A 12,298-nucleotide genomic window follows, 5' to 3' on the forward strand; every position below is an offset into this window, starting at 1 on the left:
GTTTTATAAGTTACTTTTTATTTCTTAATATGTACATCATTCTGTGTTTACTTTATGTGTATTATTTTAAGAGTCACATAGTATTCCACTGTATGACTTTACTATAATTTATTTTTCTCATCTTACATTACTGGGTATTCATTTATTTCTAATTTTCTGACTTCATAGTTTTGATAATATACTTATAGCTAACCCTTTACTCACAAAGGTAAGAAAAAATTAGAGTACATTTATAAAAGTAGAGTTGTTGAGTCACAGGGAATGTACATCATAAGGCTTTTGGTATGTTCTACCTGGCTTCCACTTAAATTAGAGTACATTTATAAAAGTAGAGTTGTTGAGTCACAGGGAATGTACATCATAAGGCTTTTGGTATGTTCTACCTGGCTTCCACTTAACTGATTTATTGAGTCAGCTGTTGCTCTGCATTTCCTTTGTAAACCATTCTGATTCATGCTCACAGCACATTTGCAGCTTGTAAGGTCTTTGAGGTTTGCATGCTGACACTACCGGTTAAGTTGAATGCTTACCAAGGGTCAGTTACAATGTCTGTTGTACTGTTTTTGAAATTATGTTAATTAAATATGTTAAGCCAGTGAAATATAAGTGTGAAAGGCAGAGTGACTATGTCTTTGGAAACTGTTTGATTGCTTTATAGAGACTTGATACAGAAGAGGATTTTTTTTGGCTATATCACACAGCTTGTGCAAAATCTTAGTTCTTCAACTGGGGACTGAACCTGTGCCCCCTGGAGTGGAGTCCTAATCACTAGACTGCCAGGAATTCCCAAGAAGAGTTTTTTAAAACCTGCTATTTTGGTAGTTTGGACAAAATAAATGTAGTACAGTATTAGGGATACTGTACTACATAAAAGGGAAAATCTTTTCTTTAGGGAAAAGATTTCTTTAAAAAACCCTGGATAAATTTTTGCTCTTAGATTGCTTTGTAAGTGTGACTAAAGATTTGCTTTGCTTTCAAGAAACTAGAAGTTGTGTACCATTTGGTTATAGTTTTTTACAAGAAAGTCAAGTCTTTATAGTAATTAGTGGACTCATGAAAAGATTAGTATTTGAGTTAAAATAAAATGTAGGGGTATTTTTATATCCTTTTTTATTATTTTCTACTTGTACTGGATTTTCTGATTGATTGACCTACAACTGGGCCCTATCAATTGCCTAAAAAGACTTTTTTTTACTGTATCGCTTTTGTGCCAGTCTGACTTGACATTCTCTGCTAATGCTGGCTGTTCAAATTTTTTAGTTTTACCATTGAGGGATGATATTTCATTGCTATTTTAATTTACATTTCCTTTGATTAATTATGAATTGGCCACTTTTTCATATATTTATTGACCATTCTTCATGTCATTTGCCCATTTTTCTAAGTGTGAATTTTTTTCTTTATTGATAAGAGCTCTTCTTATATTAAGGGTATTGATCTTTTGCCATGTATTTTGCAGATAGCTTTTTTCTAGTTTATCATTCATTGTTATTTGTTTATGGTGTCTTGACATATAAAATATTTAATTTTCTAGATAATAAAACCAATCAATTTATGATGACTGCCTTTGGGATCCTGCTTAGGGTAGTCTGCGATTTTATATATATATATATATAAATATAAATATAAATATAAATATAAATATATACATACACACATACTTTAAATTACACAGTGTAATGGGTAAGAGCAGGGACTCTAGAGTCAGGCTCATTGGATTTGATGCCCTGGATTTGAATTTTGGTTCTGCCACTTTAACTGTGGGACCTCAGGCCAGTTGTTTAACCTTCCTGTGCTATAGGTTCCTTATCTGTAAAGTGGGAGTAAAAGTATTTATCTCTTAGGGTTGTTGTGAGGATTGAAGCAATTAAAATTGGGCCTGGAACCTGGCAAACACAATATAAATAGTGTTTGTTAAATACAATTATAAATATGATAATTTTTGAATTTTTATGTTTTATTTTTTACATTTCAAAGTTTATTTTTGTTACTTGATTTGAAGTAGGGGTCTAATTTAATTTTTTTAAAATTATTTTATTGAAGTACATTTGATTTACAGTGTTTGTAACAATTCTTTTTGAAATGATTAGCATGTTACAGTACTACAAAATAATCCATCCTTTATCTCAAGGACGTGAAGTGTCATCTATATCCAGTATTTATAATTACTCCATTGATCTGTCTGTTCTTTTCCTGTAACTGAGGAATAGATGTTTAACTTTAGACTCTGACTTAGGTTTGTATCCTGGCTCTACTCTGTCACCTTAGGGAAGTTACTTAACTACCTCTTAAACCTCAGGTTTCTCATCCGATTTCTCCAGTTCAGTTCAGTCGCTCAGTCGTGTCTGACTCTTTGCAACCCCATGGATCACAGCACGCCAGGCCTCCCTGTCCATCACCAACTCCCGGGTCCCATCTGATTTCTTACTAATGCTTAAAAGATTTTTGAGTGGATTATATGAGAATAGTGTCTGTTACATGTTTGGCATATAATAGCTGTTCAGTAAATGTTAATTCTCTTTCCTCCTTTAATAAAAATTTGGAGGAAGGAGACAGCTGGTATGATCTATAATCTACTTTTCAGTGTTCTGTCACTTTGGAAGAAATGGATAGTTCAGACTTAATTACCTTTTAGGTCGAGGAACTAGGGCCTCAAAGATCTATAACTGAGATGATAACACAATGTCCCCATCCCCTCCAGGGAGAGTTTATTAACTGAGAGGGTACCAAACAGTATGTCAGAGTTTCTCAGCCTTGGCAGTATTGACATTTTAAGCTAGATAATTCTTTTTCATAGGAGGCTATTCTGTGCACTGTAGGATGTTTAGCAGCGTCCCTGACCTCTACCTACAAGTGGTCGATTAGGTAGCGCCCCCAGTTGTGACAACTAAAAATGTTTATGCATCACCACATGTCCCCCCAGAAACAAACTGCTCCTTGTTGACAGCCACTGTCATATATAAATACAGAACTGAAGACCTCGAGGGGAGGAAGTGGTGAACTCCTTCAGGTGTTTGGAGAACCACTTACCTTTTGTGGAATAGGTCATTTAAAAAAACACACACACACACATTAATTGTTCTTCTATTTCTTATTCTCTTTCTCTTATTTGAACTCATTATTAGGTGGTTCACCCATTTACTAATCACCTACTGTATTCCAGATACTCTTCTGGGCACTGGAGCTATAGCAATGAATAGAACGGTGGTGTAGAGCCTATATTCTAGGGTGTGGGACCAGATAGGATTTGTCAATGACTTGGATATGAGAGAGAGAAAATGAGGAGTTGGGATTATTCCGAAGATTTGGCCTGAGAATTGGGTAAATTCTGGTAAATTGGGTAAATTCTTAGTAAAATTCATTTACTAAGTGGGGGACAAGTAGTTGCATTGGTAGGGAGCAGAGGGCTTCCCTTGTAGCTCAGCTGGTAAAGAATCCACCCGCGATGCAGGAGACCTGTGTTCAATCCTTGGGTTGAGAAGATCCCCTGGAGAAGGGAAAGGCTACCCACTCCAGTATTCTGGCCTGGAGAATTCCATGGACTGTATAGTCCATGGGGTCGCAAAGAGTCAGACACAACTGAGCGACTTTCACTTTCAGGGGAAAATAAGGATTATGTTTGGACAGGTTAAATTTCAGGTGTCTTTTATAAAGCCAAAGATAAGTGCCACATGAGACAGGAAAGATGTTTGGCTGTGTCACTTTAGGGATTAAATTGATTTCAGAGTGAGTAGGAAAGTGTTAAATATGTTTTGTTTCTGAGACCCTGTGAATGGGGACAGTAGTTGATACAGGTCAGATGGCTTTACTTTCTTATCTGTTGATGAGGTGCTTCATCCTTATTTCCAAACTGGTATTAGGTATTTGTTGAAGAGTTACTATGTACATAGCCTATGATTTGTGTAAGAAAGTGGTGCTGGACATGGTTCTGACACTTATAAAGCTCATCATGTAGTTGGGAAGCCAGAACAGAGTTGAAATTAACAGTACTGCTAGTCACTGTCAGGCCAAGGATTAGGGTGGTAGCAGTGGGAGAAGAAAGATCTGAGAAATGTCACCTAGACATGAGTGTGAAAGCAGAATCCACCAATGAGAAGCTAGGGGCAGAATGGGATTATTATGAGGATCAAATGATTCAGTGTATTTGAAAATGTTTTATAAATGATGAATCGTGATATAAATGTTAATTGTTGTCATAATCCTTAAATTAGAACTACAGTTAACAGTCCTTTTATTGAGGAATCAAAATAAAGAAGAAAAAATCTTAGTGTTAGAGCTGACTTATATAATCCCTTTAGTTTTGCCACACCTATTCATTATGGCTTAATTGGCATAGAAATGTAAACTGGAAAGTTGAATAATTAAAGCCCAAATTCCTGCTTTTAAAAAAATAATTTAGGTCATACGAGAATCGTAGTTGCTGGGAATATGGCTGGAATTATATATCTCAGTCTTTCATTTTTGGAATATTTGCAACTGAGTGTTTTTTAATATAAAGGGGATAATACATATGTATGTATATGAAAAAGACTTGACATTCTAATCATGGCTTATTCATGAAGTGATTCCTAATATTGAAATTGCATAAGTGAATCTGAGAATTTTCTGTTCAGTTCAGTTCAGTCACTCAGTCATGTCCGACTCCTCACGACCCCATGAACCGCATCACGCCAGGCCTCCCTGTCCATCACCAACTTCTGGAGTCCACCCAAACCCATGTCCGTTGTGTTGGTGATGCCATACAACCATCTCATCCTCTGTCGTGCCCTTCGCCTCCTGCCCTCAATCTTTCCCAGCATCATGGTCTTTTCAAATGAGTCAGCTGTCTGCATCAGGTGGCCAAAGTATTGGAGTTTCAGCTTCAACATCAGTCCTTCCATTGAACATCCAGGACTGATCTCCTTTAGGATGGACTGATTGGATCCCCTTGCAGTCCAAGGGACTCTCAAGAGTCTTCTCCAACACCACAGTTCAAAAGCATCAATTCTTCGGCGCTCAGCCTTCTTCATAGTCCAACTCTCACATCCATACATGACCACTGGAAAAACCATCGCCTTGACTAGACGGATCTTTGTTGGCAAAGTAATGTCTCTGCTTTTTAATACGCTGTCTAGGTTGGTCATAACTTTCCTTCCAAGGAGTAAGCGTCTTTTAATTTCATGGCTGCAATCACCATCTGCAGTGATTTTGGAGCCCAAAAAATAAAGGCAGCCACTGTTTCCACTGTTTCCCCATCTATCTGCCGTGAAGTGATGGGACCGGATGCCATGATCTTCATTTTCTGAATGTTGAGCTTTAAGCCAACTTTTTCACTCTCCTCTTTCACTTTCATCAAGAGGCTCTTTAGTTCTTTACTTTCTGTCATAAAGGTGGTGTCATCTGCATATCTGAGGTTATTGATATTTCTCCCAGCAATCTTGATTCCAGCTTGTGCTTCCTCCAGCCCAGCATTTCTCATGATGTGCTCTGCATATAAGTTAAATAAGCAGGGTGACAATATACAGCCTTGATGTACTCCTTTTCCTATTTGGAACCAGTCTGTTGTTCCATGTCCAGTTCTAACTGTTGCTTCCTGACCTGCATACAGGTTTCTCAAGAGGCAGGTCAGGTGGTCTGGTATTCCCATCTCTTTCAGAATTTTCCACAGTTTATTGTGATTCACATAGTCAAAGGCTTTGGCATAGTCAATAAAGCAGAAATAGATGTTTTTCTGGAACTCTCTTGCTTTTCTATGATCCAGCGGATGTTGGCAATTTGAATTTTCTGTTATTTGTTCTGAAATACACAAACACAATTAAGGTTTTACAGAGATAGTGTGAAGTAGCGAATTGGAAGCATCTTTGCTTTTCCTTAAATCCTTCTGGTGCATCTTGGAAGTCTGTCTTTTGTGTAAGTGGGTTCCTAAGAATTAGGAGAGGTATCTTTATTTTAAAGTAACATAGCAAAAGGTGGAAACTATGGAAATGATATGGGAATAAGGGACTTTACAGTTATATAAACTGCAGGAGGTTATATATGACTACAAGAATATCTTTTTGTTTTGAGAAATAAAGGGTTTTGGCTCTAGCCTTGTTGGGAGATCAGTGACTATAACTCAGCCTTCATATTAAATACATGTTCTTTGGGTTGGGAAGCACAGGCTTGAAGAAGTCTTAGAGGAGTGTGAACTGAGAGAGGTTTATAACATTTCAAGGAAAGAAGAGCATTTCATTATTTGTAACACTGATTACAACACTGGTTTTGTCTTTTGAACAGATAACATGCCTGGACATTTCCAGTGGAGGAGGCCTTGGTGTGTCATCTAGCGCTGATGGGAGCATGAAGATCTGGCAGGCTTCCAATGGAGAGCTCAGAGTAAAGGCTTTGGATACACTTTTAGGGTGGTCTGAGAAACCTTAGACTGGGCCATGGAAAGAAGAGTGGCCCATTTTGAAAATGTAGGAACACTACACTTTGATTGGTCTTTGTTCTTCCACTTGTTAATATGAGAACCAGGCTCAAGTTTGATGATTTGCCAGAACAAATTGGGGCTGAAACAGTGGGAGAGCCTGGCTAGTGAATGTCTGGATGGTACCTTGATATGAACTGCCTTCAGTGATACATTTCTAAGACAAAGTAGCTGTTACAGTGACTGTATGGCTGAGCCCCTCAACCTGTACAGAGGATTTTAAGTAAAAGAGCCCTCAAACCTCCTCAGCTCCTTATGTGTAGAAATAGAATTATGAATAGCTGTGAGAGCTCTGGAGATCAAATTCACAACATCTACAGCCAAAGTCCAGGAAAGGGAGCCAACAGCTCCTAGAACATTATCTGGTAGACAGATGAACTAAACAGATTCTTTGGATCTCTTTTGTCTTAAAATACAGTATATAGGTGTATCATTTAAGGGACCAAGGATATGGGAGGTAAGAGGACATCGAGGGATGAACAAGAGAACTAGCATGGAATTCTCTTTTGTTTTTCCAGAGAGTATTGGAAGGACATGTGTTTGATGTGAATTGTTGCAGGTTTTTCCCATCAGGCCTTGTGGTTCTGAGTGGGGGAATGGATGCCCAGCTGAAGATATGGTCAGCTGAAGATGCTAGCTGTGTGGTGACCTTCAAAGGTCACAAAGGAGGTATGAAGAGTGATTTTTCCTAAAGGCTTCTGTAATTAGATCCCCAGAAATGAAGCACCAAAAAGATAGAATCTAGTAATCCACAAAAACAGAAATAATTTACCTAACTGGCTATTTAAGTAAAGTGGTATTTCCCCAGGGATTAAAAATTCCTTTCCTACCTAGTTTTGTTATTGCTATCTAGAACTAACTGCCCTACATAGATAGTTGTTTTCCACAATTGATAAGATAAAAAAAAGGAGTAGATGATCTCCTGTTTTCCACAGGAGATCATCTACTGTGTGCTGGGAAAAAAGAAAGAGAGGTGTGCCCACTGGTTTTCCTTAGTCCTTTGGCTGAGTTGAGATTAAAGCTGGGTTGCAAATGGCTGCCTCACCAGACATGAGTCAGACCTTGGTCCTAACCTGCTGATATCAGATTGTAGAGATACAGTGAGAACATCTTCCCTCTTTAAATGATTGGTTGGTTTGTTGGGAAAAAAGATATTTAGACATTTTATCCTTAATTAGGAATGTTAAAAAAAAAAAGTGATAAAATGTCATTCTAATTTTTATGGGTTTGGATATTTTTGAAACTATAAAAACATCCTCAAGTAATTTCTTACCTTGATCCCTCCTTTGGGACCATAATACACATCATCTACACCACCCATTTGAGAATTTGTTATATATCACCCTATACTTAATGGTATTTAATCCAGTGTTTTTGCCTTGTGTATCTGACTATATTATAAATAACTTGTGTGTTGATTTTTTTAAGTTTTAATATTTTTCTTTATAATGGTTTGTCAGATTACATATAGATCGTCTAGCAAACACATATGTTAACCTTGGCAAATAAATGAATTTTCTTCTTAGACTCAAGTACATGGGTGTGGAGAGGGGATAGAAGGGATATTTAGAGCTTTCCTCACATTCAGGCCAAAGAACTGACAGGTATGAAGCATCAAAGTGGCCTGCACAGTTGGGGAGTCTAGAGGAACACTGAGGGATTCACCTCAGATCTGGCCACCTTGAAGATGTGAGGCACGGGCAACTTACCAGTGAAACAAGGCATGGCCCTGCATGTTGAACTTAACAGGATGTATATTCAGCATCAGTGCACGCTCAACCTCAGAATACCTTTGGATTACTGCAGTTATGGACTGCGCCCTCCACATGAATCCTAAGTCTCCCAGTTCTCCTTAAGAATCCATGCATGTCGCTCAGAGTGAACTATATAGAGTGTTCACTGATGTAAATTAGGCTTTTATTCGTATAATTGTTCCATTCTTTTAAGAGAAAAGTTTTAGGGTGGGGGCTTCTCTAGAGTATAACAACCCTGACTCTTTTTCCTTGAGAGCTTTTTTTTTTTTTTTTTAATTCGATTGAACAGAAATAAACTTTTAGGGGAAATTGCATAAGTTAGTCAGATCCAGGCTAATGTCTGTCAGGTCTTGAATACTCCTCTCCAGTTAGTTCTGTTTAGGTGACTGGTTTGGGCTTGCTCATTCTTAAAAAGTGCTTCCCTCATAGCTCAGTTGGTAAAGAATCTGCCTGCAATGCAGGAGACCCAGGTTCGATTCTTGGGTTGGGAAGATCCCCTGGAGAAGGAAATGGCAACCCACTCCAGTATTTTTGCCTGGAGAATCCCATGGACAGAGGAGACTGGCAGGCTATAGTCCATGGAGTAGCAAAGAGTCGGACACAACTTAGCGACTAAACAAACCACCACCACCATTTCTTAAAAAATATGGAGCCAAAATCAAGATTCATCTCCAGTAGCTTAGCAGCATGTGTGGGTCATTGTCTTTACCCAGTTGACTTCCAGATTGCTCTGTGTGACTCCTTTTCTACAGTCTTCCTAGTTCTGAGATTACCATGTAAAAAACAGAATAAAGAATTATTACCTGCATTTGTGATCTTTAGTAGTTTCACAACTGGTGACTAAATAAGAAAAGCAGAAGATAGTATCAAAAGTGAACATGGTCCTTTATTGCCTAGGGAAGTTTGGCAAGCAAGATATGAAAGGAGGACTTGACTGAACATCACCTGATGCTTACTGCAAAGAATCATTAGGACACTAATAGAGCAGCTTTGTATAAAGATCTATAAAGGATAATCTTTTGTTAGCTTAAGTCCCTGGCTTGTTTATTACTACTAGTATATGGAAACATGATAGTAAGGGAGGCAGTATAGTAGAGTGGTTAAGCTTAGGATTTGGAGACATACAAATCTTGGATTAAATCTTAATTCTTCCACTTCACAGCCTGTGAAGCCTTTTAAAGTTGCTTAACTTTTCTGAGTCTTTATTTCCTCATGTGTAAAATGGGGATAGTAGTATTAAAAGAGATGGTGCATATGAGTGATTAACATAATCCCTGGTATAAAATAAATGCACAGTGAATATTATTATTCATTAAAAATGTAACACTGCACTTTAAACTCTGCCAGGCAAGTTGAACCTTGTGATGTTGTAACATGCTTGTCAACTGTGAAAAGCAGAAATTGTTATTTGTAATAGAAAAATAGACATTTTTGATCTTAGTTGTTATGCAGTTGGTCTTTTCTAATACTTTTAGATACATATTTTATATTTAATTAAAGGATTAGTGTGTTCATTATTTAATTAACAAGCAGAGGTAAGATTTTGTGTGTTTCTAAATTTTTCTAATGAAAAAATAAACTAAAAGTAGTGTTCTGTTTGTAATATGAATTTCCTAAGTAGCTCTAAAGTGTGCTTTAATCAGTTTGAAGTTTTTTACTTGCCCAGGCCATTTAATTAAGGTTGCTGAATTTGGATATATGTATATTCATAATTTTAATTTTTTGTAGTAAGCACCAGGTCTTTCATAATCTTTGAAAATACTGAGAACAAATGAAGCACCGTTTCAGTTGATGGATTGAAGTTTCTTGCTTAAAAATGTAGGAAAGATACTTATATTTCAGAAACCAAGTTACATATTCAGCACTTGGGCCATTCTTTTCAAACTCTAATATACTTTCTTTGAAATAGTATATGCTGCCTCCAAGTAAAAGAAGATAATTCAGTTCTGAGAACTGAATTGATTAAACTTGTTAGAAACCTGTATAGAAATATGAAATTTGCTCTGCTTTTTACTAATATTTATTCAGTTCAGTTCAGTCGCTCAGTTGTGTCCAACTCTTTGCAGTCCCATGAATTGCAGCATGCCAGGCCTCCCTGTCCATCACCAACTCCTGGAGTTTACTCATACTCATGTCCATTGAGTCAGTGATGCCATCCAGCCATCTCATCCTCTGTCGTCCCCTTCTCCTCCTGCCCCCAATCCCTCCCAGCATCAGAGTCTTTTCCAATGAGTCAACTCTTCGCATCAGGTGGCGAAAGTATTGGAGTTTCAGCTTCAGCATCAGTCCTTCCAAAGAACACCCAGGACTGATCTCCTTTAGAATGGACTGGTTGGATCTCCTTGCAGTCCAAGGGACTCTCAAGAGTCTTCTCCAACACCACAGTTCAAAAGCATCAATTCTTCGGCGCTCAGCCTTCTTCACAGTCCAACTCTCACATCCATACATGACCACTGGAAAAACCATAGCCTTGACTAGACGGACCTTTGATGGCAAAGTAATGTCTCTGCTTTTTCATGTGCTGTCTAGGTTGGTCATAACTTTCCTTCCAAGGAGTAAGCATCTTTTAATTTCATGGCTGCAATCATCATCTGCAGTGATTTTGGAGCCCAGAAAAATATAGTCAACTATTGTTTCCACTGTTTCCCCATCTGTTTCCCATGAAGTGATGGGACCAGATGCCATGATCTTCATTTTCTGAATGTTGAGCTTTAAGCCAACTTTTTCACTCTCCACTTTCGCTTTCATCAAGAGGCTTTTTAGTTCCTCTTCTCTTTCTGCCATAAGGGTGGTGTCATCTGCATATCTGAGGTTATTGATATTTCTCCCGGCAATCTTGATTCCAGCTTGTGCTTCTTCCAGTGTTTCTCATGATGTACTCTGCATATAAATTAAATAAGCCGGGTGACAATATACAGCCTTGACGTACTCCTTTTCTTATTTGGAAACAGTCTGTTGTTCCATGTCCAGTTCTAACTTGCTTCCTGACCTGCATATAGGTTTCTCAAGAGGCAGGTCAGGTGGTCTGGTATTCCAGTCTCTTTCAGAATTTTCCACAGTTTATTGTGATCCACACAGTCAAAGGCTTTGGCATAGTCAATAAAGCAGAAATAGATGTTTTTCTGGAACTCTCTTGCTTTTTCGATGATCCAGCGGATGTTGGCAATTTGATGTCTGGTTCCTCTGCCTTTTCTAAATCCAGCTTGAACACCTGGAAGTTCATGGTTCATGTATTGCTGAAGCCTGGCTTGGAGACTTTTGAACATTACTAGCATGTGAGATGAGTACAGTTGTGCAGTAGTTTGAGCATTCTTTGGCGTTGCCTTTCTTTGGGATTGGAATGAAAACGGACCTTTTCCAGTCCTGTGGCCACTGCTGAGTTTTCCAAATTTTCTGGCGTATTGAGTGCAGCACTTTCACAGCAGCATCTTTCAGGATTTGAAATAGGTCAACTGGAATTCCATTACGTCCACTAGCTTTGTTCGTAGTGATGCTCTCTAAGGCCCACTTGACTTCACATTCCAGGATGTGTGGCTCTAGGTCAGTGATCATGCCATCATGATTATCTGGGTCATGAAGATCTTTTTTGTACAGTTCTTCTGTGTATTCTTGCCACCTCTTCTTATTTATTTATTTATTCAGGCATAGTTTAATCTTATTCTTATTTCCCAGATTTTGGCTAGGATGTTTATATGTCAGTCAGCTGAATCTTTTCTTTAATGCAGTTTTTTTTCTTCTTGGTTTATATGTTGAAGACCATTTGGTTTGATAACTAAAGCCTTGGTAGCTCTGTTACATCGTTAAGTATGGCTACTCCTCCTACAAAGGCATTCCTACTCCTTTTATAGCTTTTTCTTAAAGTCATTCCTCACAGATTCCTGCTCCTATAAGGCTTCTCTTTCTTTTATTCTTCCCACCTAAGAGTGAAGAGACCCGCACTAGATGCCACTATGTTGTGAGTGACATTTTATTAGAGAGGGGGTGATAGTTTTCCACTCTACTTTTCATAAAAAGGGAAGACCTCCAACCTCTTTACTATTAGTTGAAATTTGTACACAGTTAAAGCATTCACAGCTCCCTAGCCACAGTAGCATCC

At 38.1% G+C, this 12,298-nt stretch overlaps 1 protein-coding gene across 9 annotated transcripts in view; it reads left to right on the forward strand.

Annotated features, from left to right (window-relative positions):
* PAAF1 (proteasomal ATPase associated factor 1) overlaps positions 1-12,298 on the forward strand; it is a 38,719-nt gene that overhangs the window by 10,739 nt on the left and 15,682 nt on the right. For all 9 annotated transcript variants that reach the window (XR_008703084.1, XR_008703083.1, XM_055549061.1 and 6 more), the window contains 2 exons: positions 6,256-6,354; positions 6,967-7,117. Coding sequence is in view for 7 of the 9 variants with exons in the window: in XM_055549061.1 (XP_055405036.1) it covers positions 6,256-6,354; positions 6,967-7,117 (250 nt within the window). In the remaining 2 variants the exon portion in view is untranslated. The remainder of the gene's footprint in view (positions 1-6,255; positions 6,355-6,966; positions 7,118-12,298) is intronic.

Source organism: Bubalus kerabau, chromosome 15 (genome assembly GCF_029407905.1).
Source record: "Bubalus kerabau isolate K-KA32 ecotype Philippines breed swamp buffalo chromosome 15, PCC_UOA_SB_1v2, whole genome shotgun sequence".
Taxonomy (NCBI): Eukaryota; Metazoa; Chordata; class Mammalia; order Artiodactyla; family Bovidae; genus Bubalus; species Bubalus kerabau.